General features: G+C 42.2%; 1 protein-coding gene across 1 annotated transcript in view; it reads left to right on the forward strand.

Annotated features, from left to right (window-relative positions):
• The window catches only part of RGSL1 (regulator of G protein signaling like 1), a 57,340-nt gene that overhangs the window by 1,328 nt on the left and 32,684 nt on the right, over positions 1–23,328 (forward strand). Inside the window, exons 2-7 of the mRNA XM_087418502.1 lie at positions 1,826–1,908; positions 5,096–5,170; positions 6,414–6,543; positions 8,073–8,177; positions 9,112–9,273; positions 10,358–11,325. Of these exons, the coding sequence (XP_087274628.1) occupies positions 1,826–1,908; positions 5,096–5,170; positions 6,414–6,543; positions 8,073–8,177; positions 9,112–9,273; positions 10,358–11,325 (1,523 nt within the window). The remainder of the gene's footprint in view (positions 1–1,825; positions 1,909–5,095; positions 5,171–6,413; positions 6,544–8,072; positions 8,178–9,111; positions 9,274–10,357; positions 11,326–23,328) is intronic.

The following is a 23,328-nucleotide window of genomic DNA, read 5'->3' on the forward strand; positions in this document are numbered from 1 at the left end:
GAGCTAGGGAGACCATTTTAAGAAACTGATGCAGTAGTCTAGGTGAGAGATGATAGGAGCCTGAAATAAGAGAGTGACTTTATGGACAGAGAGGAGACGACAGATTCCACGGATATGTAGAAGAAGACACTACATAGCATGGCCCTCCACTGCATATGGGAGCAGTGAGAGAGAGACAGACAGACAGAGAAACAGAGCAAGAGAGGAATCAAAGATGATTTTCAGGTTTTTGGTTTAGACAATTGGTTGAGTGGTGGTTCTAGTAACTGAGACTGGAAATACAGGAAAAGGAGCAGGTTGGGAAGCAAAATGATCAGATCAGCTTTGAAAATGTTGAGATGAAAGTGCTGGTGGGTGTGCATGTAGAGATGTCCCATAGCTCATTGGATATTCAGAACTAGAGCCAAGGAAAGAAGTCTGGACTGAAAACATAGATTTTGGAATCACCCATGTGGAATGGATTAAATAAATCAGGGAATGCTCATAAAAAGAAGAGCAGAGGGCTGAGGAGGGAGACAGGAAAAAACCATAAAAATTTACAACACTAGATAGCAGAAACAAAGATATCTGCAGAACAGAGGGCAAGAATGACATCCGCTCTGTTACAATAGTGTTTGATTGCCTGGGTTTCTATTTCTATTTCCGTTACGTGAAGACAATAACCACCAAGTGTATCAGGAAAAGTGACGGAGGGGCTTGTTTAGTTTTCTTATATTATCGTAACTGCCCTCTAGCGATTGTGACTGGCACTTACTATTCTCGCCAGACCTTTAACTAGACTGAGAGATCGGATTCGTGTATAATATTTAGGTTGCTCATTTTACAAGTCTTTCATTGTAAATTTTGGGTATGATGGAAAAATGCTGGGCCATTGATAAAACAATTAGCTCATTATTTACTGGTTGAACATTGTGCTCTAAAGAGCATCGACAGTGAATTAGAGTAAACTTAGAGGGGGCCACCTAGTCCACCTGTGGTCTCCATGCTTGACTTTGTGACATTCAACATTTGTCTCCTCAGATTAACTTGGGCAGCACAATATCAAGTTTGAGAGGAGTAATAAATAGGTTGCATGACCAAATCAATATTTTCAAAAGCTCTTGCTGGGCTTTAATGTTGGGCCCAAACCAATAGGGTGAAATTTGACTGGGATAAATGTAAATTCCTGCCCTTGGTTTCTGAAAAGTGACTGCGTAAATAAAGGTTGGTGGAGATAACAGTGTCACGTGAGAGCCCCTGAAGCTAACCCCATTTCCGGCCACACGAATATAACATAGAATGTGGGCTATAGTTGTCTCATGCCCTTCCCTGGGAAGCATGTAGAGTGCTGGAGTTGTGGGTACAACTCCGCCAGTGGGAGGGAACCAGATGGAAAGGAGGCCATGAGAGGAATGGTTGAAGAATTGCTTAGTGACCAGCCAGAGGGGCTGGAGGTAAGCAGAAGTTTGTGATGTCTTCATAAATATTGGGGGCACTGTCCCATTTAAGAGGACTTAGATGAATTCCATCAGACTTCAGAGGGCAGAATTTCTACAAATGGTAAGAAGATATAAGAAGGCAGTTCACAGTAGGAAAAATGTTTCTAACCATTTCATCTCTTCATAAATGGAATGGGCAGCCTGGTGAGGGGTGAGCTCCCCTCAGGAGTATTTAAGCAGAGCCATCTTGCAGAGGAGAGTCCTGGAGCAGGGGAGAAAATTGGGTTAGATGACCCTAAAGGTCATCATCGCTGAGATTTGGTGTGTGAAATGATTCATTCAATTGCTTCATTTTCTCATCCTGAACGCAGTCCTGGTTCATGAAGATTTTTTTTCTCCCCATATAGAGATAATCAGTTCTACGAATCTTATAATTCTGCTAGAGGATGAAATCTTTGCTGATTTTTTCAACACATTTCTTTCTCTCCCGGTAAGCATTCTCAGACTTATACCCGAATGTTTCATCAACAGCTGAGTAGTGAATCTCACTGAGCTGAGTGCCTTTTTTTCTTTCAACTTCTTACCAAATCAAAACTATCTCAAGTTGAACAAATAAATACAAACCAGAACTTCCTCTAAAATCTCCGGGAGCTTCCATTATTGATATAATAAGTCCCCATTCCCCAGCCTCTGTAATTGCCTTTGCCTGTCCATGGTTATTTCCCATCACAGCCTCTGCTGGTGCCCAGTGCTCTGACCTCGCTGAGTACACCTCACGTTCTCCCAACTGTGCACCTCTCCTTGGCAGTGTTCTTAGCTTCCATAGTTTCACCAACCAAAGTCTTAACCATTTTTCAAATCTCTGCCTAAATCCTGCTCCCCTTAAGAAGTTCCTAGATCCTCCCAATCAGAACTTATTTCTCCCTGCCTCTGTGCCCCTTGGCACTTTGCAACTCTCTTGGGTTATTTGTCTGTGTCTCCCCCACTGGACTGTGAATTCCTGCAGGACAAGGACCGTGGATTATTCATTCTGCTCTTCTCCCCTCACTAAGTGTTTAGCACATAACAATTGTTGAGTTGTTAACTGGAGTCAAACCTATATATTTTATCAATCTATGCAACTAAAACAAACCTCAAACATCAAAATATTCTTAAACCCAAACCTACACTAATCCCACATCTTTTTTGTTTAAATCTTTGGTTACCTCTGAACACTGGTGCCTTATTAATGGTGGCTCATCTCAGTGTGCCCTTTTCCATGGAATGCCACCTGCTAAAAGATGAGATTTCGTACGACTGGGAAAAACAGTCTGCATTATCCCACAAACACTTATTGGGTGGTCATTTTGTGCCAGCCACTGGGCTTAATTTGGGGACGCAGATATTAATGATACCATCCCCATCCTCAAGGAATTCCCAGGCTACTGCAAGACACTGATATTTAAGGTGAGTGCAAAAAGCGTTGTGAATGACATGACAGAAGTCTCTAGGAGGCAGTGGGGTTCAAGTGCCTTTGAGGGAGAGGCCACTCCTACGCTTCTACCTGGAAGAATCAGGAAAGGCTTCAGTGAAGAGGGACACAAGCCCAGTCTTGAAAGGAGACTAGGTATTTGACAGTTGGCTGGGGAAGATAGAGAGGGAAGGGTGGATAAAGAAGTAGGAGGAAAAGACTGAGGGGTTGAGTAGCAAGAAAGCAAAGGCCTTATAGACAGACAGAACAGAGTAAGTAAAGGCACCAAGGAATACAGTCTTTGGGGGAAACTCTAAGTAACTCAGTAGAGCTGAAGAAAAAGTTGTAAGAGGCAGACATAGCAAGAGATAAGGCTGTACAGCCAGGCTAAGCCAGGCTGCTGAGAGCAGGCAGGCCATGGCTTGGGAGTTTGGACATCATTCTGAAGGCAATAGAGAGCAATTGAAGAGTTTTAAGTAAAGGAGTAACATGACCAGACTTTCACTTGAGAAAATTATTTCTGCAGAAATCTGGCCATGGGTTGGGCTGTCAGGGGACCATGGTGGAAGCAGGGAGACCAGTTAGGAGATTGTTTCAATACTCTAGGTGGGAGGTGATGAGTTTAAAGGCAACAAGATGAAGAGGATGGAGAAATAGAAGAGATTTTTTGCAAAGCAAAGTGCCGGACCTTGTCACTGTTTGAATGTCGGGGGAGGTGCTAACAAGCAGGGAGGAGTCAGGGTAACAGGCTTGGGTGCCTGGGTGGATGGTGGTGCCAGCGACATGGTCAAAGGAAGGAGGAGGAGGTCTCTGAAGCAGGTCTTTTGAGTGATCTTCACTCAAACTGCTGCCTCTGCCACTGCCTTAACGAAAGGTTTCAGAAGTAATCTTAAGGCATGTTAGTTAGTCAGTTTATCAACAGCCCACAATGATGTTCTAGAAATGGAGAGAGTGACTTGGAATCCCAGCCAAGAATGTAAGAAAGTCCTGGCCGTTAAGGTAGCTGCTGTCTGTTTAGAGAGACAGTGGTATTTCAAGTTGAATACCGCTGTTAATTTACAAATTTCTACCGTGAGGTTGACATCATTCCCTTTTTACAGATGGATCTCAGAAGTTGAATGACTTGCCTGAGATCACGTGGCAAATCTGGGCAGTTCCAGGAGGTGACCAGGTCTTGCGGCTCCAGGCCTGGCGTGTTTTCCACCTCAGCCTCATGCCCTCCATGGGACAAATGTCACGTGGTGAAACTGCTTTATGCACCACTCCCACACACTCTCATGACTTCACAGTCCCACTGCACATGCCATAAAGGTAACTCCACACACCAGGCAGGGCGTGTCAGGTCAAACACTGAGTGCAAAGCAGGGAGGAGTCACTAAGGACTGAGTGCCCTTTATAGACTGGTATTTGTGAAGTGCAGGCCGCACCATCACCTTCCTTTGATACCTCACAGCTACGGACAAAGGAGAGGGGGAAGAGGAGGGGGCTACAGACTGACAAAAGTTTGGGGCTGCTAGTCTCGTGAGATGGTCAGACTGATGTGATGTGCTGACAGCTCATCCAGGAGTTGGGGCTTCAGCCCCTCTAGTTTATCACAAATACTTTGCGGACACCTTGAGACATTTTGGTGCCTTCACTGAGACTGCTAGGCTTAGATACCTATAAACACAGAAGCCCTTTCCCATTAGTCTCAAAGCTGGTTGCCTAGGTGACAGTCCCTTCTCCATGACAAAGAGGAACAGGAGCCTAGAATTATCTATCCATTTTGGACACTTTTAATGCCCCCGTGAGTAACTTGTACTCCTAATTTTCACATCCTCAGTCTTCTCTACTTTCTCCAGTTCAAGAGTTTAGGCAAATCCAAAGCTGTTTCTCTTGATGAGAAAGCTGCAAGCCTTTGTTTCCTCTCTAAGTCCACGGAGAAATGAATAATGCACTACACAAAGTAAATACCTTTTCATATCGTGGGCTTTGGCGTTTGTACACAGGCAAGATAACTCCCAGGATGGAGCAGGGTGGAGCCAGAAGATAAACAAATCTTGCAATTTAGTCTATTTTGAGTTTTTTTGTGCAAGGCAAGTTGACTGAGTGGAATAAATTTGAGAATTAATGTCCCTTAAAGTAGAAAAGCAATGGAACCTCTCTTCCCCTGTGGCTACAGATGGCTGTGACATATCCGTGAAGAGAGGCTCTGCCCCTGTGGCTGTTTCCTAGCTGTCTTTTGCAGGTCTTTGGTCAGACACCATTTTACACTGTTGACAATTCAGAGTGGAGCTTGTGGCCAGAAATGCCCTATGACTTGGTGAGTAAGATTCTTGAATGGCAGAGGGTTTGGGGTGAGGGAAGAGGGAGCTAAATTTGAAGTGTGGATTGGAGAGGGAGAGGAAGAGGAGGCCAGAGGGTGACTATGGAAGAAACGATAAAGCAGGTGAGTACAGCAAACAGCATCAAGCCAGGTAGACATTTCTCCTTTTTGCATTTTTACCACTTGGGCAAGCAATTGCTGGTGAATTCTTTCCTTTTATATTTTAGTTCATGGTTAGCAAATGGGATTCATCTCCCGTGTCTACTGTGATTGTTGGGTAGTAGATGCGTGGAGCACTGTGTTGGGAAGAATTCTGAGGCCACATCTAATGGAGAAAGAGTGGGAATTCATTGGCAATGCCTGCCATGGGCATGGGATAGGAAATGGCAGTGCATGGGCCACATAGTGGTTATTTGCATTATAAGGTGTAGCTGGAGGTAAGATGCCACTCTGCAGTTCCTAATGACTACTCAACCATTCTCCTCGAGAGGCGTATCTTTCTCTTTCTTTTTTCCTCGTCCTTGTTTGTTGTCTTTCTCTTCTCCCTTTCCCCCTTCCTGTCCTCCTTTTCCACTATGTAGACCTTAGACTTACCAACAGCTTCCACCTGCCCTATAAGTGGGATCAGCAAGATTACTCTAAGCCCTGCTAACAACAAGATTTTGTTTTTCTCTGGGATCTGGCGAGCTGAGAAAGACGCTCCACTCTGATTCTTATATTTGGTTAATAGAATAATAAAAAAATAAAATAATTTTTTTTTCTCCCTTCTCTGGTGGCTCAATCTCTCAGGGATCCAACATGTTCTCTAAATGATGTTATGTGTGAGTCTTGATGTGTTTTTGTACATGCTGTGTAGTTGATATGGGGTGGGAGCTTGTGAGAAATTATAAGCGTGTTTACAAAGAAGCAAGCTGAATAGAGGTGTGACTCAACACCCCAGACCAAAATCTCTTCTGCTTCTCTTCTATCAAGAAAGACCTAGATCTTTTCTTAGACAACTTCACCCAGGAATAAGGAAGATTTTTTGATGAAAGACCAAGGCTTTTCTTTCCTACCAATCCATTTACTCCTTCGGCAGCCTTAGCCCAAGTCTCCACTCCCCTTAGATACTGTTTTTAATCGACACATCTCTCCTCTGGGCCAGATATTGCAAGTGTGGGGTTATTGCTCCTTGCTAAGCTGCCTTCGTAGCAGTTCAGTTCCATTTCTCTTTTCTGTTCCTATTTTGTTTGGACTCTAGATTGCAAAGTACAAAGGATTATTGACCTGGTTGGAAAAATATCGGTTACCTTTCTTCTGTAAAACCAACTTATGTTTCCATTACGTTCTCTGTCAGGAGCTCGTCAGTTTTGTTAACTCACCAGAAGGAGGTAAGCATGGCAGGGGAGTGGGGTGTGAAGAAATATGGGAAGCCCGGCTGCATAATGATCTTGTGCCTATCAGTCCTACAGTACGTTACAAATACTGGCTACCTCTGTAGACTTAGACAAGGGGATGGCTCAGCCCATGTTGCGTCAATAGGTGAAATCTTAGGCTAGAATAATAAGCAGGAGTCAGATGGGCTATTTGTCTCGCTGCAGACAGAAATGGGAGAGTTAATGGTGGTCACCCAACATGGCCAAATTACCTAAAATATACCCAGAATCAAACATATCTCGTCATCTTCATTGCTACCACCTGGTCTAAGCCACCACGCTTTCTCACCTGGCTACTGAAATCATCTCTTAATTAGTCTCTTTGCTTCTGTTCTTGTTCTCCTGCTCACAGCAGCCAAAGTGAGTCTTTTAAAGCTTAATTCAGATCATGTCACTCCTCTGCTCACCACCTGCACCCTCCCCACCTCCATGAATCATGAATCACTCCTGTCTCAGTGTGAAATCCAATGCCCCTACCGTGGCCTTCAGGGTCCTAGAGACCTGGCTCCATTTCCTTTCTGATCTCATCTCCTCCCACCACCCCCTGCTCCATTCCAGACACATTGGCCTCCTTGCACTTCCTCAAACATGCTGGACACATTCCTACTACAGGGCTTTGTACTGGCTATTCCCTCTGCCTGGAATGCTCTTCCTCCAGATATCCTCGTGGCTCCTTCTTTCCCCTCCTCAAATCTCTGTGCAAATCTCACCTCCTCAATGAAGGCTACCCTGATGACCCTAATGCCCACTCATCCAGCCACCTGCCCAGCACTCCCAACCCCCTTTATCCTGCTCTACTTTTTCGTTTTTTCCTGCATTGCTTATAACCTTCAACTTTACTAGATAATGTACTTATTATGCTTACTGTTTATTGTCTGTGTCCTTCACTAGAATATAAGCTCCTTGAGGAAAGGGATTTTTGTTCTGTTTGCTGATGTGTCCCAAACACCTAGACTGGTACTTGGCACTTAGTAGGCATGTAATAAATATTTGCTGAAAAGATGAATGAATAAAATTTCCAACTAGAGTTGAATTGGTAACTTGACTCTTTGCTCAACTGGCCACAGGAAACTATTTTCCACCCCAAAGAAAGTTAAGATTCAGGAGATCCCGTTGAATAAAATATCACCCACTATAAGAAAGATATCACCCACTATACTCATTTCCCTCCTTCAATATATGTACTGGGAAAATTGGATTGGCAAAATTGCTGTCAGGTAGTGACTGTAGAAGGCAAGGGGCCTGGCTGTAGGGAGGATGGTAAGTGTGCTTGTGGGTCCCTTGCCTGTCACTTGATGCATGTCACTAGAGGTTCTGGTGCCTCGCTTCAAAAGCACCACATAATCAGGACCCAACTCATTTCACTGGCCACCATTTTTCTTCAGTCACACTGAGTGAATGGGGGTCTGGTTGTGTGCAAGACAGAGAGAGGGGCTGGGGGAAGAGCTTGTTCTCTCTCTCTTACGGTGGGCTTTTCCTGGCAGCCAAGATGATGAGATGGAAAAAGGCAGACCAGTGGCTACTCCAGAAATGCATTGGTGGGGTCAGAGGGATGTGGCGTTTCTATACCTACCTCAAGGGCGGTGCAGGTAGGTTCTTGGAGTTGTTCCTGGGGCCTTTGCAAGTTCTTAACAGCTTGATGGTTGTATGAGTCTATGGTGAATATAAAAAATGTTTTATAATGCAGTTTGGGTAAAAGTCTTTGAAAATTGGGGTCCATAGTGTAGGTTAGGACAAAAGCAATCAGAGTTCCTTTCATTCATTTAAAAATGTTTATTGAGCACTACTGTATGGCAGCCACTGTGCTGGTAAGTGGGGATACAAAGGTGAACAAGAGCCATAAGCCCCCGCTTCACTAAGGCTGCCATGACAGTGGAGAGATAGACAAGGAACAAGTAAACAAATACTTTCTGTTCTATTGGGTCCAGTAGTTGATTAGTGCTGAGAGGCCGGCAGCTGGCACTGGCTGACACTCCAGTTTAGCAATGTTAAGTTTCGTCCAGGGACAAGCCCTAGTTTAAGGGTGAAATCCTGGACTCCAGGCAGCAGGTAGGGAAGAACTAGACAGACTATCCTCCAGTTTGTCACTCAGACTTCAGGCCCGGCAAAGTTGTGTAACAGGGAACATAGTCTTTGGCACCCTTTGGCTCCAGTGTCCTTCTGCAGGCTGTTCTAGATCCATGATCCAGGAAAGTTCTTTTTGCTCTGATCTTTATTTTTTGGACAAAACTCATATGTTTCATGATCCATCCTCAGGACCTTGCTGTTTTCCCTAAAGTGACAGTTTTTCCAACAACAAAATGTCACAGAAGATCTCTATCCATTAAGTCCCTTTTCCCCATGCCTCCCATTCACTCTCATGTTAGGAATTTCTGGAGATGATGCCTTAACACAAAGGGGTGACTAATGGTGATATCTGAGGCAGTAGAGCAGGCTGATGGTGGAAGTATCAGCTGCTACACCCCGATACAACCACTGACGGGGTAAGATTGGGTTGTAGCTCTGTGCCTGTCTGATCTGTAGGTGAAGAGCTGGTGGACTTCTGGATCCTTGCTGAGAAGATCTTGAGTATAGATGAGATGGATCTGGAAGTGAGAGACTACTACCTGTCCCTTCTCCTTGTGCTGAAGGCCACGCATCTGCAGGAGGGCTCAAGAGTGGTGACTCTCTGCAACATGAACATCAGTAAGAATTATAAAGCATGTCTGAAGTGAAATCTCTGGGAGATGTAGCAAAAAAATCAATCCAGTAGACAACCCTCAGTCTCTTGCTTTACAGACTGCCACCCTCTCCATCTTCTATGTATCAGGGATGCCAGAGGGAACCCTAACCCTTAACAGCGAAAGGTTGAGAGAGACTAGTTGTCCTTAGGTTGGTATGCGCCTCTTCCTGAGATGTTACCTGCTGGTTAAGGTTGGGTGGAAGGAGTGAAGAGGAATCAGGACAGACTAATTGAACTCCTCCTGCATCTTCTGAGACTGCATGGCTTGTCATTTTTTTAATTGGAATTCTCTAGAACAAATGACAGCCGACAGGCCAAATGCAGTACATGTGGCCTGTTATCTAAGAATGTTGTTATATATTTTTTTAAAGAGTTGAAGAAGAAGAAGACTGTGCAACAGAGACTGTCTGTGACTCACAAAGCCTAAAATATTTACTATCTGGCCCTTTACAGAAAAAGTTTGCCAACATCTTCTCTAGAACATTGGATTCATTTAAATTTATTTATTTACTTATTTAGCGAGGAGGCATTCCTAACCCAAATACAAATGTGTTCCTGAAGATCTGCTATTTGGGATTAGTTACACTCCTCTCTATTCATATAGATAATTGAGAATTTATGACATTAAAATCAGGGCTAGTAATGACTCCTTCAAACTATCTAGTCTAAACCTCTCCAGTCAGATCTGGCCCTAAGAAATACCATCCGAGTTACATGTCTCCTGTTCTTAAGCATATTGTCTTTTGCCTTTTGCTTTTCTTTACAATAACATTCAATAGTCTAAAAATAACTCAAAGAATCCCATTAAAAAGGCTTATTTCTATGGGGAAGAAGGAAGGTAATCAGAGAAAGGGGTCACTGTGCACTGAGCAAACTCTAAAAATGTGTCCACCATCTATTTGACCTGTCCACACCCCAGGATTGTGTGAGAAACCAATGAAATGCTTTATACAACAACCTTTGGAAAAATTCAAAAATCTCTGCAACATCATCATCATCACCATTGCTACGTCATTTTCATCCTTCATCTCTCTGTATTCTTTCCAGAGTCCCTCTTGAACCTCTCCACCTGGCATCCCAACCAGTCAACCACCAGGAGGGAGATCCTGAGCCACATGCAGAAAGTGGCTCTATTCAAACTCCGGAGCTATTGGCTCCCCAACTTTTACACCCATGCTAAGACGATCATGGCCAAGGAGGAATCGTGCCAAGGTCTGATGCAGGAATATGAGACTCGCCTGTGCAGTATTTGCTATACCCACGTAGAAGGGCTCCCTCCGAACATGAGCATCAAGAAGTGCCACCACCCCCAGAAGCGGTACTCAAGCAGGAAGACCAAGAGGAAGATATGGCAATTGATAGACCATGGCTCTTGGTGTCTGGAAATGGATACCAAGCCAGACACCAACACTACGCTCCCCCAGGAGATGTGTCTTCAGGAGAAGGTAGTTATACAAATGCCTTCCCCGAAAGTGACCTCTTCAGAGGAGAGAATAATCAGTTCCCTGGAAAAGGATATTTTCCGTTCTAGGAAGTCCAACATGAAGGAGAAAGCCAAGAGCCACCACCACGTGCAGGGCCTCTTTGAGACAAAGTTCTCTACCCACCTGAGGACTATCACCCCCATCATTAGTGCCTCGCCCCAGGTAATAATCAAGAAGGCCATCAAGCAAAGCCTCACTTTGGGGTACACCCACTGGGCCTTGCGTGCTGATGCCTGTGCAGGGAGTCCCTTCCGGGACTACCTTAAGAAGCTGAATTTGAAAGTGGAGACCCAACTCCTGGACCTCTGGCAGGACCTGCACCATTTCCTCAGTGTCCTGGTGAGTAACAGGAAGACCGGGAATGCCGTCTTTCGGCACATGCTGGGCAACCGAATCTGTGAGCTCTACCTGAATGAGCAGATTGATCCATGCCTACCACTCAAATCCAAAACCATGGAAGGCCTGAAGGAGCTGCTGCCTTCTGGAGATATGAGCCCCTGGATTCCCAGAGCCCAGAAGGAGATCTGCAAGGTAGGCCATGCCACATAGAAATGGGTTAGTATCTGTAAGATTAGGTCAAGACTGACCAAAAGTCTTATCTGGTCATCTATACTGGCTGAGTTAATGATATGATTACCCACATAACCTTTCACATATTGAAGAGTTCGCTGATCTCTTAGGAGAAAGCTATAAAAATTCGCAAGAACCAGCTAATACTCCAGAGTAAAATGGAGGTGGGACAGTGGTCAATATCCACCTTTTATTCATTCTTCAATTCCTCCTTATATGGAGTCTCCCAAAACCATGAACCTCAGAGTGTTCTATTGAGGGAAGTTTTAAGAACTCTGTTCTAAACATTGTGTATTGAGATACAAGGTCTCTCTTTCCTAGACTAGCCATAAAGGAAATGGCCAATTGTGAGGGGTTTATTCTTATCCTAAAACATTAGATAAAAGCATGGGACTATCCTGAAAACTCCCAGGAAGTAAGGCTCATAGCTTGCCTGTTGCATCTTTAAGATCTTGGCAGAAAACAAATGGCAGAGTCAAGTTGGGTAACAGATGAGAACCCAGTAAAAGGGACTACTTACAAAGGAATGGGCATGAGGGTAGGGAACCCATGGAGGATAGTACAATACCCCAGGTCCAGTAAGGAGGGGTCACATTTATCACTCCTAGGCCTAAAGAGTTGAGGAAAGGGAGAAGTTACCAGAACCAGGAGAGAAAGCTGTATGGAGTGAAACATTGGCAGAAGCTGTAATAGTCAGTAGAGGGATGTAGCCTGTCCATAGTGATCTGGCCAGGAGGGATCAGGGGGAATAGATACCCCAAGCTCACTCATCTCCTGTTTTCCCATCTCCTAGTAGGACTCCTGACTGGAGAAACCCAACCAGAGGTCAAGGGAGCCTGTTGATATGGTCCATACAGGTTAAATTCCCAAGGCATAGGCAAGGTGAAGAAAGGTAGAGAGTAGATCTGGAGAGGCAAGTGGAAATAAACGGCAAATTATTTAGTGCATTATAATGTATTTACCTTACAAAGCATATTCACGCAGACTACCTCCTTCAGGCTTCTTAGCACCTCCCAGAGGCAGACAGGGTAGTATTGTTGCCACTGTTGTGCAGTTGTGGAAAATGAGACTCAGAGATGGTAAGTGGATTATCCCAAAGGCACACAGCGGGCTAGTGAAGGAACGAGAGTCAGAACCCAGCAGCTTTTGCTTCTAAGTCCAGCATAATTTCCAATACACCACAATTTTCCAGGATTGTACATCTGGGTAGCGTAGGACCAGATCAGTCCAGTGGATCCACAGCCAAAGCTATCCTTTGCATGATTCTTGAGTAATGGAAGCCCAGAGGCCCTCTTGCCCTTTGCGGAGGCATATGGGGCTAGAGGCTTAACTAGGGCTGTGCTTCTTGGACCAGCAGATCCACTCAGAAAAGCCCCCTGCCTGGGCCTTGGTCTTCAGCAAAGATATTGAAGATATTTGTGCATAAATAAGACTGCCTATCACAGTTTCTCAGATTAAAAATCTTTTTTTTTTTTTGTGAGGAATATCAGCCCTGAGCTAACATCCATGCTAATCCTCCTCTTTTTGCTGAGGGTGACCGGCCCTGAGCTAACATCTATTGCCAATCCTCCTCTTTTTTTTCCCTTTTTCTCCCCAAAGCCCCAGTAGATAGTTGTATGTCATAGTTGCACACCCGTCAAGTTGCCGTATGTGGGACGCCACCTCAGCATGGCGGAGAAGCGGTGCATCAGTGCACACCCGCATCCGAACCTGGGCCGCCAGTAGCGGAGCGCTTAACTGCACTTAACTGCGAAGCCATGGGGCCAGCCCAGATTAAAAATCTTGATGTCATCCATGACTCGCCTCTTTGTCCCACACTCATGTCTAGTCTATTGGTGAATCCTGTTGGTTCAACCTTAAAAGTATACCAAGAATCTGGCATTCCTCACCTCCCCTGTTACAACCACTCTCGTCCAAGCCCCATCCAATCTTGCCTGGGTTACTACAATGGCATCCTGGCTGATGCCTCAGCAGGCCTCATTTCCACACCAGCCACAGTGATTCTACCAAAACACACACTGTGTAATTTAACTGAAAATAGGTAAAAGGAAGTCAGTGAGGACCTTGAAAACAGAGGGCTTTCTGTCTCCAGTAAAATCCAAAGTCCTTGCTAAAACTGACAAGGCCTACACGATCTGTACTTCACCTCCCCTCTCTGGCTTCATCTTCCTCTGCCCCTGTGCTCATCACTCTGGCCATGCCAAGCACACTGCCAGCTCACCTGTGCTGCTCCTGCTGTGTGTAACGTACAGATGCCTGCATGGCTGAGTCCCGACTCCCTCAGGTCTTTACTCAAGTCATCTCAGTGAGGCCTTCCTGGCCCATTCATGTAAAATTTCAACTCTATCCGCATTTTCTTAGCACTTATCACTATCTAGATCCATCCATCCATCCTTCAGTATATACATACATACCTATACTCTGTGCGTGTATGTGTTTATGCAAAATACATGTATAATCCTTACAATGTACATGTATGCATATGCATATACAATACGCATCTATTATATACACATATAGTATACTTGTTTTATATTTTAAATATATACATAATATGTAGATATATATATATTTAACTTATTTTGCTTATTTTCTTTCTCCCTATGAGGCAGAGATTTTTGTCTGTTTTGTGACTCCTGTCTCCCCAGCATCTAGAACACTACATGGCAGTGTAGAGTTCAGTGCTCAATAGCGCTGATAGACATCCATGCCCAATAGACATTTGTTGAATCAATCAATCCCAATCGGAAATGGCCTCTCTTTGGGCCTTGCCCAAGCCTATCTTTTCTGGTTTGAGACAAGTGACTCTGTGAGAACTCTGATTGTCATTCATCTGTTCAACCATCCTCAATTATCCAATCAACTTCTGTTGAATGTTGATAGCATGTCAGCCGATATGTCTATTTCCTGACTTCTGACACACTGATGCAGAAACAGAGTCCGCATGGAGTAGAGGAAAGAGTTTTTAAGTTTAAGTCCTGGCTCTGTCACCGTTTGGCTATATGGTCTTGGACAAACTCGAAGTCTAAATTCTTTAATTTCTCGAGGTCTCTTTGTGCTCATATGTAAAATGAGAATTAGGACAAAATCATATTTTGTAATTATAATTGTGAATTTAATGAGTTTATAGATGTGTTGAGGATACTACACTATAAAAGGCAAAGAGAGAAGAGGGTGTGAACGTGGAAGATAGAGCATCAGCATAAAAATCTGCTCTTGGTTCTAACTGAAGAGGGGAGGATTGAGAGAAGGTGCTGAAGGTGGCAGGAGTAAGGAGTTCCATAGACACTGGCAAGAGACCAACTAGGATGACAGGAAATTAAACTAAAAGTTCCTTAATTGGATAAAGAGAAAATCTAACAGAAAGTAGATTGGAGGTTACCAGGGGATAGGGGGAGGAAAATGGAGAGTTGTTGTTTAACGGGTACAGAGTTTCCATTTGGGGTAATGAAAAAGTTTTGGGAATAGACAGTGGTGAGAGTTTTGTACCATTATGCATGTAATTAATGCCACTGAATTGTATACTTTAGAGTGGTTAACATGGCAAATTTCCTCTCTATATATTTTACCACAATAAAAAAATTTTTTAAAAGAAAGAGAGTAAGACCGAAGATACAAAAAGGATGCTAAGTTTTACTGAGGCGAGCAGACAGCAGTGAATTTGAATTCCAGATTCTTCATTTTCAAATCATTTGATCTTAGGTAGAAGGTTGCTGGGTCCCTCTGACCTTTATCACCACATTGATGCAGTGGGGATCACAATGTCTCCCTCAAAGAAAGACAATGTGTGTCTGGTATCTGGCAAGTAGTAAATACACAAACATTCATCCTCTTCCAACCCTTTATCAGACTCATAGAACCTTAGAATAGGACAAGGCCTTCAAGATTCCCTCAGCCTCTCCTCTCAGTGTGCAGATGACAGACCGATGTCTAAGGACTCACTACTGTGAGTGCAGAGCCAGTGTCCAGATTCCTGCTCAGTCTATTGCAGGGTCAGCAAACTACAGTCTGGGAGCCAAGTCTTGCTTACCACCTTGTATTTGCTTGGCCAGCAAGCTAAGAATGGTTTTATATTTTTTAAATGGCAGAAAAAATATCAAAAGAAGAATGTATCATGACACACGGATATTATATGAAATTCAAATTTCGTTTTCCCTAAATAAAATTTTATTGCAACACAGCTGTGCCGATTTGTTTATGTGTTGTCATGTGCTACAGCTGCACAGTTGAATAGTTGCAACAGAGATCATATGGCCCACACAGCCTAAAATATTTATTATCCAGCCCTTTACACACTGATCTGAGGAGGGGCCAGGAGGGTTCACTGAGTGATGGACAAACTCAATTCTGAAGGAAACCTTACAACATTCTAACAAAAAACAATTACAGAAAGAAAAGAAAATATAAAAAATAAAAATAGTATGTCAGATTTAAAAAAAGCAATTATAGAGTTTTTAGATATTGTTATATTATGTTTATTATTTACTATGATTATTTTGATGCTTATCTGATTATTTCTTTTAATGGAAAATGCTCTATTAAGCATTGTTTCTAAGAAACCAATTTGGAGACAGTGACATCAGCATCATGGCAGAGTGAGTTGTTCCCTTAGTCTCTCTCCTCTAAGTTACAACCAGCAGTTCATCCATAGACCAAGAGAGGACCCTCTGCATGGCACACTACAACATCTGAGTTATCCATACATCTATATACAACTGAAGGTGGGTGGACTGGACCTCCTGGAGGTGATAGAACTAGGGGAGCAGTGGTGGCAGCTCCTGAGACTGTAGGTTCCAGGAACTGCAGCTGTGCTTGCAACCAGAGGCCCCAGGAACTGAGGTGTCACCCACAATAGAGGCCCTAAGAATCCAGGCAGCCCACACTCCTGGATGCACCAGGAATCACTGCAGGCCCACAATCAGAGGCTCCAGGAACTGTGACAATACCTGTGACCCAGCACCACCCACCCCCGGTGGCAGCGCCTCTGACACCGACTCTTCCAGCAGTGGGAATTGCATCCAAAACCTTGACACCCCTGGGAGCAGTGGCAGTGCCTGTGACCTGAGGTTCCAAAAAGTGCTGGAGACCAGAGGCTGCAGATGTCACAGCAGCACTTGTGGCTCAGCCCCTACCGCTCCCCCAGCAGTGGTGGGTGGCACCCAGGACCTGAGGCTTCAGGAAACTCAGCAGTGTCCACTATCCAACCCCTGGCAGTGGCACCCCCAACAGCGGCCCTGCCAGCAGTGGGGGCTTCATACAAGATCCTGGGCCCCCAGCAAAAGTGGCGATGTCCATTACATAAGGTTCCAGGGACCACACAGGCACTGAAGACGAGAGGCTTTGGGACACCAGCAGCACTCTTGACCCAGGTACCCCTCCTCCCGTGGTGGTGGCAGTCTCACCCATAAACCTGGCCCACCTGACAGCAGCAGAGACAACCACGAACCCAGTGCCCCTGGCTGCAGTGTTGCCAGCACCGTTAGATAACCTAGGAGCAACAGTGCAGGCGGCACACAAAGCAACAGTGCCCGAGCCCACGGAGAGCCTACAGAGAGCCAGGTAACAGTGACAGCAGAGCCCACGACCCTGGTCCCCTGCCAGCTGCAGAGGCACCTGCAACTTTGGACCCCCACCCACCCATAGCAGCAGTGCCTGTAGACCCAAGGAACCCAGGTGTGGCAGAGGTGCTGGTGACTCCAGCCGCCCCCCTGCTCTCCCCCTCCCCCTGCCACAGTGGGAGAACACACGATCCAGGTGACCCTGAAGCAGCAGAGGTGCTTGCAGGCTGGTGACCCTGGTGGTGACACCCACAGCTACAGTGACATTGCAAGCAGCAAGGTACCAGAAACCTCAGAGGCACAAGCGGCACAACAAGGGCCCTGACAACACCTCTGGCAGAAGCAGGGGAGGTTGAAAAGTGCAGGCTCTCAAATAGAACCAGAACCAGCTCAGAATCAAAGTAAACAAAGCCCTACAGAAATAAGAAAGGTGTTTACTACAAACTTGCCAGCAGAGGAACAACTCATTAAGCACTGTTAAGAACTACAGTAACATGGTAACACAAAAAGAAAATGACAACTCTCCAGAAACCAAGCTTCAAGTCACAGAAGACTGTGATCTAACTGACATAGAATTCAAAATAGCTCAACACAATTCAAAAGAAACTCAACAAGTTACAAGAAAACTCAGAAAGTCAGTTCAATGAGATCAGGAATAAAATTAATGAACAGAAGGAGTACCTCACCAAACAGATTGAAAATCTAAAAAAAAAAAAAAACAGAAATTCTGGAGCTAAAGAACAAAATAAATGAGAAAGCATTGGAAATAGAGCAGACCATATGGAAGGGAGAATTAGCAAGCTCAAAGATAGAAATCTAGAAATGATTCAGGTGGAAGAGGAGAGAGAACTGAGATTTTTTTAAAATGCAGAAATTCTATAAGAAATATCCAGCTCAATTAGGAAAAGCAATATAAGGATAAGGGTATCCCAGAAGGAGAAGAGAGGGAGAAAGGAGGAGAGATTTTATTTGAAGAAATGATAGTTGAGAACTTCCCAAACCTAGAGAAGGAATTGGATATACAAGTACATGAAGCTATAGAACAACTACCTGTCTCAACACAAAAGACCTTCTCCAAGGCACACTATATTAAAATTGTCAAAAGTCAATGACAAAGAAAGAATATTAAGGGTGGCCAGAGAGAAGAAAATAACTCACAAAGGAACCCCCATCAGGCTATCAGCGGATTTCTCAGCAGAAACTCTACAGGGTAGGAGAGAGTGGAATGAGATATTCAAAATATTGAAAGATAAAAACTGTCAGGCTAGAATACTCTATCCAACAAAGTTATCTTTCAGATATGAAGGAAAAATAAAGGCTTTCTCATACAAACAAAAGCTGAGGAAGTTCATTGCCACTAGACTGGCCTTACAAGAAATGTTGAAAGGAGCCTCCTACTCGAAACAAAAAGGCAAAGATTTACAAAGCTTTTAGCAAGGTGATAAATAGACAGAATCAGAAAATTGCAACTCTATACCAGAATAAGTTAGTAAACATTTAATTATAACACAAAGGCTAAAAAGAAAGAAAGCATTAAAAATAACTATAACCACTTCAATTTGGTAACAAATTCACGATAACAAAAGGGATAATTTGCGACAACAAAAACATAGAAGGGGAAGAGGAAAAGACAGAACCTGCATAGGCAAATAAAGATAAGATGCTATTAGCAGAAAAAGGACTATCTCATCTATGAGATCTTTCATACAAACCTCATGGTAACCACAAAACAATTCAGAGCAGAGTCACAAAACATAAAATAAGAGGAAACTGAGAAACACATCACACAAAACCACCAAATTGAAATGGCAGACAGAAACACGAGGAAAAAGAAACAATGGAAATATAGAATGACCACAAAACAAAAGATAAAATGGCAATATTAAACCCTCATATATCAATAATAACCCTAAATGTAAATGGACTGAATTCGCCAATCAAAAGACACATTGGCTGGATGGATTAAGAAACAAGACCCAACAATATGCTGCTTCCAGGAAACCCATCTCAGCTCTAAAGACAAACATAGGATCAGAGTGAAGGGATGGAAGATGATACTCCAAGCAAATGGCAACCAAAAGAAAGTGGGTGTAGCCATACTTATATCAGATAAAATAGACTTCAAGCAAAAACATGTAACAAGAGACAAAGATGGACATTATATAATGATAAAGGGGACATTACACCAAGAAGACATAACATTTATTAATATATATGCACCTAACATGGGAGCACCAAAGAATATAGAGCAACTGGTAACAGGCCTAAAGGGAGAAATTAACAACACCACAATAATTGTAGGGGACTTTAATGTTAATGGATAGGTCATCAAGAGTCAGAGTCAACAAGGAAACAATGGCCTTAAATGAAACACTAGACCAGATGGACTTAATAGATATATATAGAACATTTCATCCAAAAGCAGTAGAATACACATTCTTCTCAAGTGCACATGGAACATTCTCAAAGATAGACCATATGTTGGGAAACAAAACAAGTCAATAAATTTAAGAAGATTGAAATCACATCAAGCATCTTTACCGACCACAATGGTATGAAACTGGAAATCAACTACAAGAAGAAAGCTGGAAAAGTTGCAAATACGTGGAGGCTAAACAACATGCTACTGAACAACTGTTGGATCATTGAAGAAATCAAATACCTGGAGACAAATGAAAATGAAAACACAACATACCAAAACCTATGGGATGCTACAAAAGCAGTATTAAGAGGGAAATATATAGTAATACAGACCTACCTCAAGAAACAAGAAAAATCTCAAATAAGCAATCTAATACTACACCTAAAAGAACTATAAAAAGAAGAACAAACAAAGCCCAAAGTCAGTAGAAGGAGGGAAATAATAAAATTCAGCATGGAAATAAATGAAATAGAGACTAAAAAGACAATAGAAAAGATCAATGAAGCTAAGAGCTGGTTCTTTGAAAAGGTAAGCAAAATTGACAAACCCTTAGCTAAACTCACTAATTAAAAAAGAGAGAAGGCTCAAATAAATAAAATCAAAAATGAAAGAGGAGAAATTACAATGGACACCACAGAAATACAAAGGATTATAATAGAATTCTATAAAAAGCTATATGCCAAGAAATTGGATAACCTAGAAGAAATGGATAAATTCTTAGAATCATACAACCTCCCAAAACTGAATCAAGAAGAAATAGAGAATCTGAATAGACCAATTACAAGTAAAGAGATTTAAACACTAATCAAAAACCTCCCAAAAAACAAAAGTCCAGGACCAGAAGGCTTCTTTGGAGATTTCTACCAAACATTCAAAGAAGATTTAATACCTACCTTTGTTGACTCTTCCAAGAAACTGAAGAGGATAGAATGCTTCCCAACTCATTTTATGAGGCCAACATTACCCTGATAGTAAAACCAGACAAAGACAACACGAAAAAGGAAAATTACAGGCCAATATCTCTGATGAACATAGATGCAAAAATCCTCAACAAAATATTAGCAAATCAAATACAACAATATATTAAAAGCATTGCACACTATGATAAAATGGAATTTAATCCAGGGAGGCAAGGATGGTTCAACATCCACAAACCAATCAAAGTGATACACCACATTAACAAAATGAAAAATAAAAATCACATGATCATCTGAATAGACACATATAAAGCATTTGAAAAGATTTGACATCCATTTATGATAAAACTTTCAATAAAATGGATATAGAAGGAAAGTACCTCAACATAATAAAGGCCATATATGACAAACCCACAGCCAATATCATCCTCAATAGTGAAAAACTGAAAGCTATCCCTCTAAGAACAGGAATTAGACAAGGATGCCCACTTTAACCACTCCTATTTAACATAGTATTGGAAGTCCTAGCCACAGCAATCAGGCAAGAAAAAGAAACAAAAGGGATCCAAATTGTAAAGGAAGAAGTGAAACTGTCACTATTTGCAGATGACATGATTCTATATACAGAAAACACTAAAGAATCCACCAAAGAACTGTTAGAAATAATTAACAAATAAAGTAACATTGCAGAGTACAAAATCAACATAGAAAAATCAGTTGCATTTCTATACACTAAAAACGAGATAGCAGAAAGAGAAATCAAGACTACAATTCCATTTACAATTGCAACAAAAAGAATAAAACATCTTGGAATATTTTCAACCACAGAAGTGAAAGACTTGTACACTGAAAACTATAAAACATTGTTGAAAGAAATTGAAGAAGACATAAAGAAATGCAAAGATATTTCATGCTCATGGGTTAGAAGAGTAAACATAGTTAAAATGTCGATATTACCTAAAGCAATCTACAGATTCAATGCAATCACAATCAGAATCCCAATGACATTTTTCATGGAAATAGAATAAAGAATCCCAAAATTTGGAACAAATTTTGGAACAACAAAAGACCCCAAATAGCTAAAGCAATCCTGAGAAAAAAGAACAAAACTGGAGATATCACATTCCTTGAATTCAAAATATACCGCAGAACTATAGTAATCAAAACAGCATGGTACTCGCAGAAAAACAGACACACAGATAATGGAACAGAATTGAGAGCCCAGAAATAAACCCACACATCTATGGACAGCTAATTTTCGACAAGGGAGCCAAGAACATACAATGGAGAAAGGAAAGTCTCTTCAATAAATGGTGTTGTGAAAACTGGACAGCCACACAAAACAATGAAAGTAGACCATTGTCTTACACCACAGACAAAAATTAACTCAAAATGGATTAAAGACTTGCGTGTACAACCTGAAATCATAAAACTCCTAGAAGAAAACATAGGCAGTATGCTCTTTGACATCAGTCTTTGCAGTATCTTTTTGAATGTCATGTCTCCTCAGACAAGGGAAAGAAAAGAAAAAATAAATGGACTACATCAAACTAAAAAGCTTCTGCATGGCAAAGGAATCCATCAACAAAGGAAAAGACAATCTACCAAATGGGAGAATACATTTGCATATCATATGTTTGATAAGGGGTCAATATCCAAAATATATAAAGAACTTATACAACTCAACAACAACAACAAAAAACAACCCGATCAAAAATGGGCAGAGGATATGAGGAAAGTACCTCATATCCAAAGAAGACATAGAGTGGCCAATAGGCACATGAAAGATGTTCAACATCACTAATTATTAGGGAAATGCAAATCAAAACCACAATGAGATATCACCTCATACCCATCAGAATGGCTATTATTAAAAGGACAAGAAATAATAAGTGTTGGGGAAGATGTGGAGAAAAAGGAACTCTTGTACACTGCTTATGGGAATGTAAATTGGTGCAGCCACTATGGAAAACAGTATGGGGATCCCTTGAAAAATTAAAAACAGAAATACCATATGATCCAGCTATTCCCCTACTGGGTATTTATCCAAACAACATGAAATCAATAATTCAAAAAGATATATGCACTCCTATGTTCATTGCAGCATTATTCAAAATAGCCAAGACATGGAAGCAACCCAAGTGCCCCTCAACAGATGAATGGATAAAGAAGATGTGGTATGTATATATACAATGGAATACTACTCAGTCATAAAAAAGACAAAATCTTGCCATTTGTGACAATATGGATGGACCTTGAGGATATTATATTAAGAGAAATAAGTGAGACAGAGAAAGACAAATACCATATGATTTCACTCATATGTGGAAGATAAACAAACAAACACATAGATATGGAGAACAGATTGGTGGTTACCAAAGGGGAAGGGAGTGGGCGGAGGGCAAAAGGGATAAAGGGGCACATATGTATGGCAATGGGTGGCAACTAGACTTTTGGTGTTGAACTCGATGCAGTCTGTACAGAAGTCAAAATATAATGATGTACACTTGAAATTTATATAATGATATAAACCCATGTGACTTCAATTTAAAAAAAGAAACCAATTTGGTCCTTTATTCATTAGTTATTAGATAGAGTAATAAATCATTTAAACTGGGAGGGACATTAGTAGGGTGCTCATTTCATTTCACAAATTGTATTTATTCTTATTAATACATATATTTAAAGCTCATCCATTAGTCAATAACATTATATGACATTATATATTGCTAGCATTCAATCACAGAGTCGAATTCTTTCACGAATATACTTCACTCTAGTTTCCCAGGATCCCGGGAGATCTGATAAAGTTACTAAAACTCCTAATTTTAAACTCACCTTTTGGCAACATGACCGGGGCGGTTTGTGGAGACAATCTTACATTCTTTAAAAATGATGATTGGCCGACTCGTTGTCTACAAAGTAATGCCTAGACTACTTAGCAAGGCATTCAAGTCCCTCATGTATAGTCCCAACCAGCCTTCCTTGCCTCATCTCTTGCCACTGCCCCGTCTCTGCACTCTTTGCGAGAATGTTACAGCTCAACTGTGCTAGAGTACTCATCATT

The sequence above is a fragment of the Ceratotherium simum genome, chromosome 2 (genome assembly GCF_057802395.1).
Source record: "Ceratotherium simum simum isolate JZ-2026a chromosome 2, ASM5780239v1, whole genome shotgun sequence".
In the NCBI taxonomy this organism is placed as follows: domain Eukaryota; kingdom Metazoa; phylum Chordata; class Mammalia; order Perissodactyla; family Rhinocerotidae; genus Ceratotherium; species Ceratotherium simum.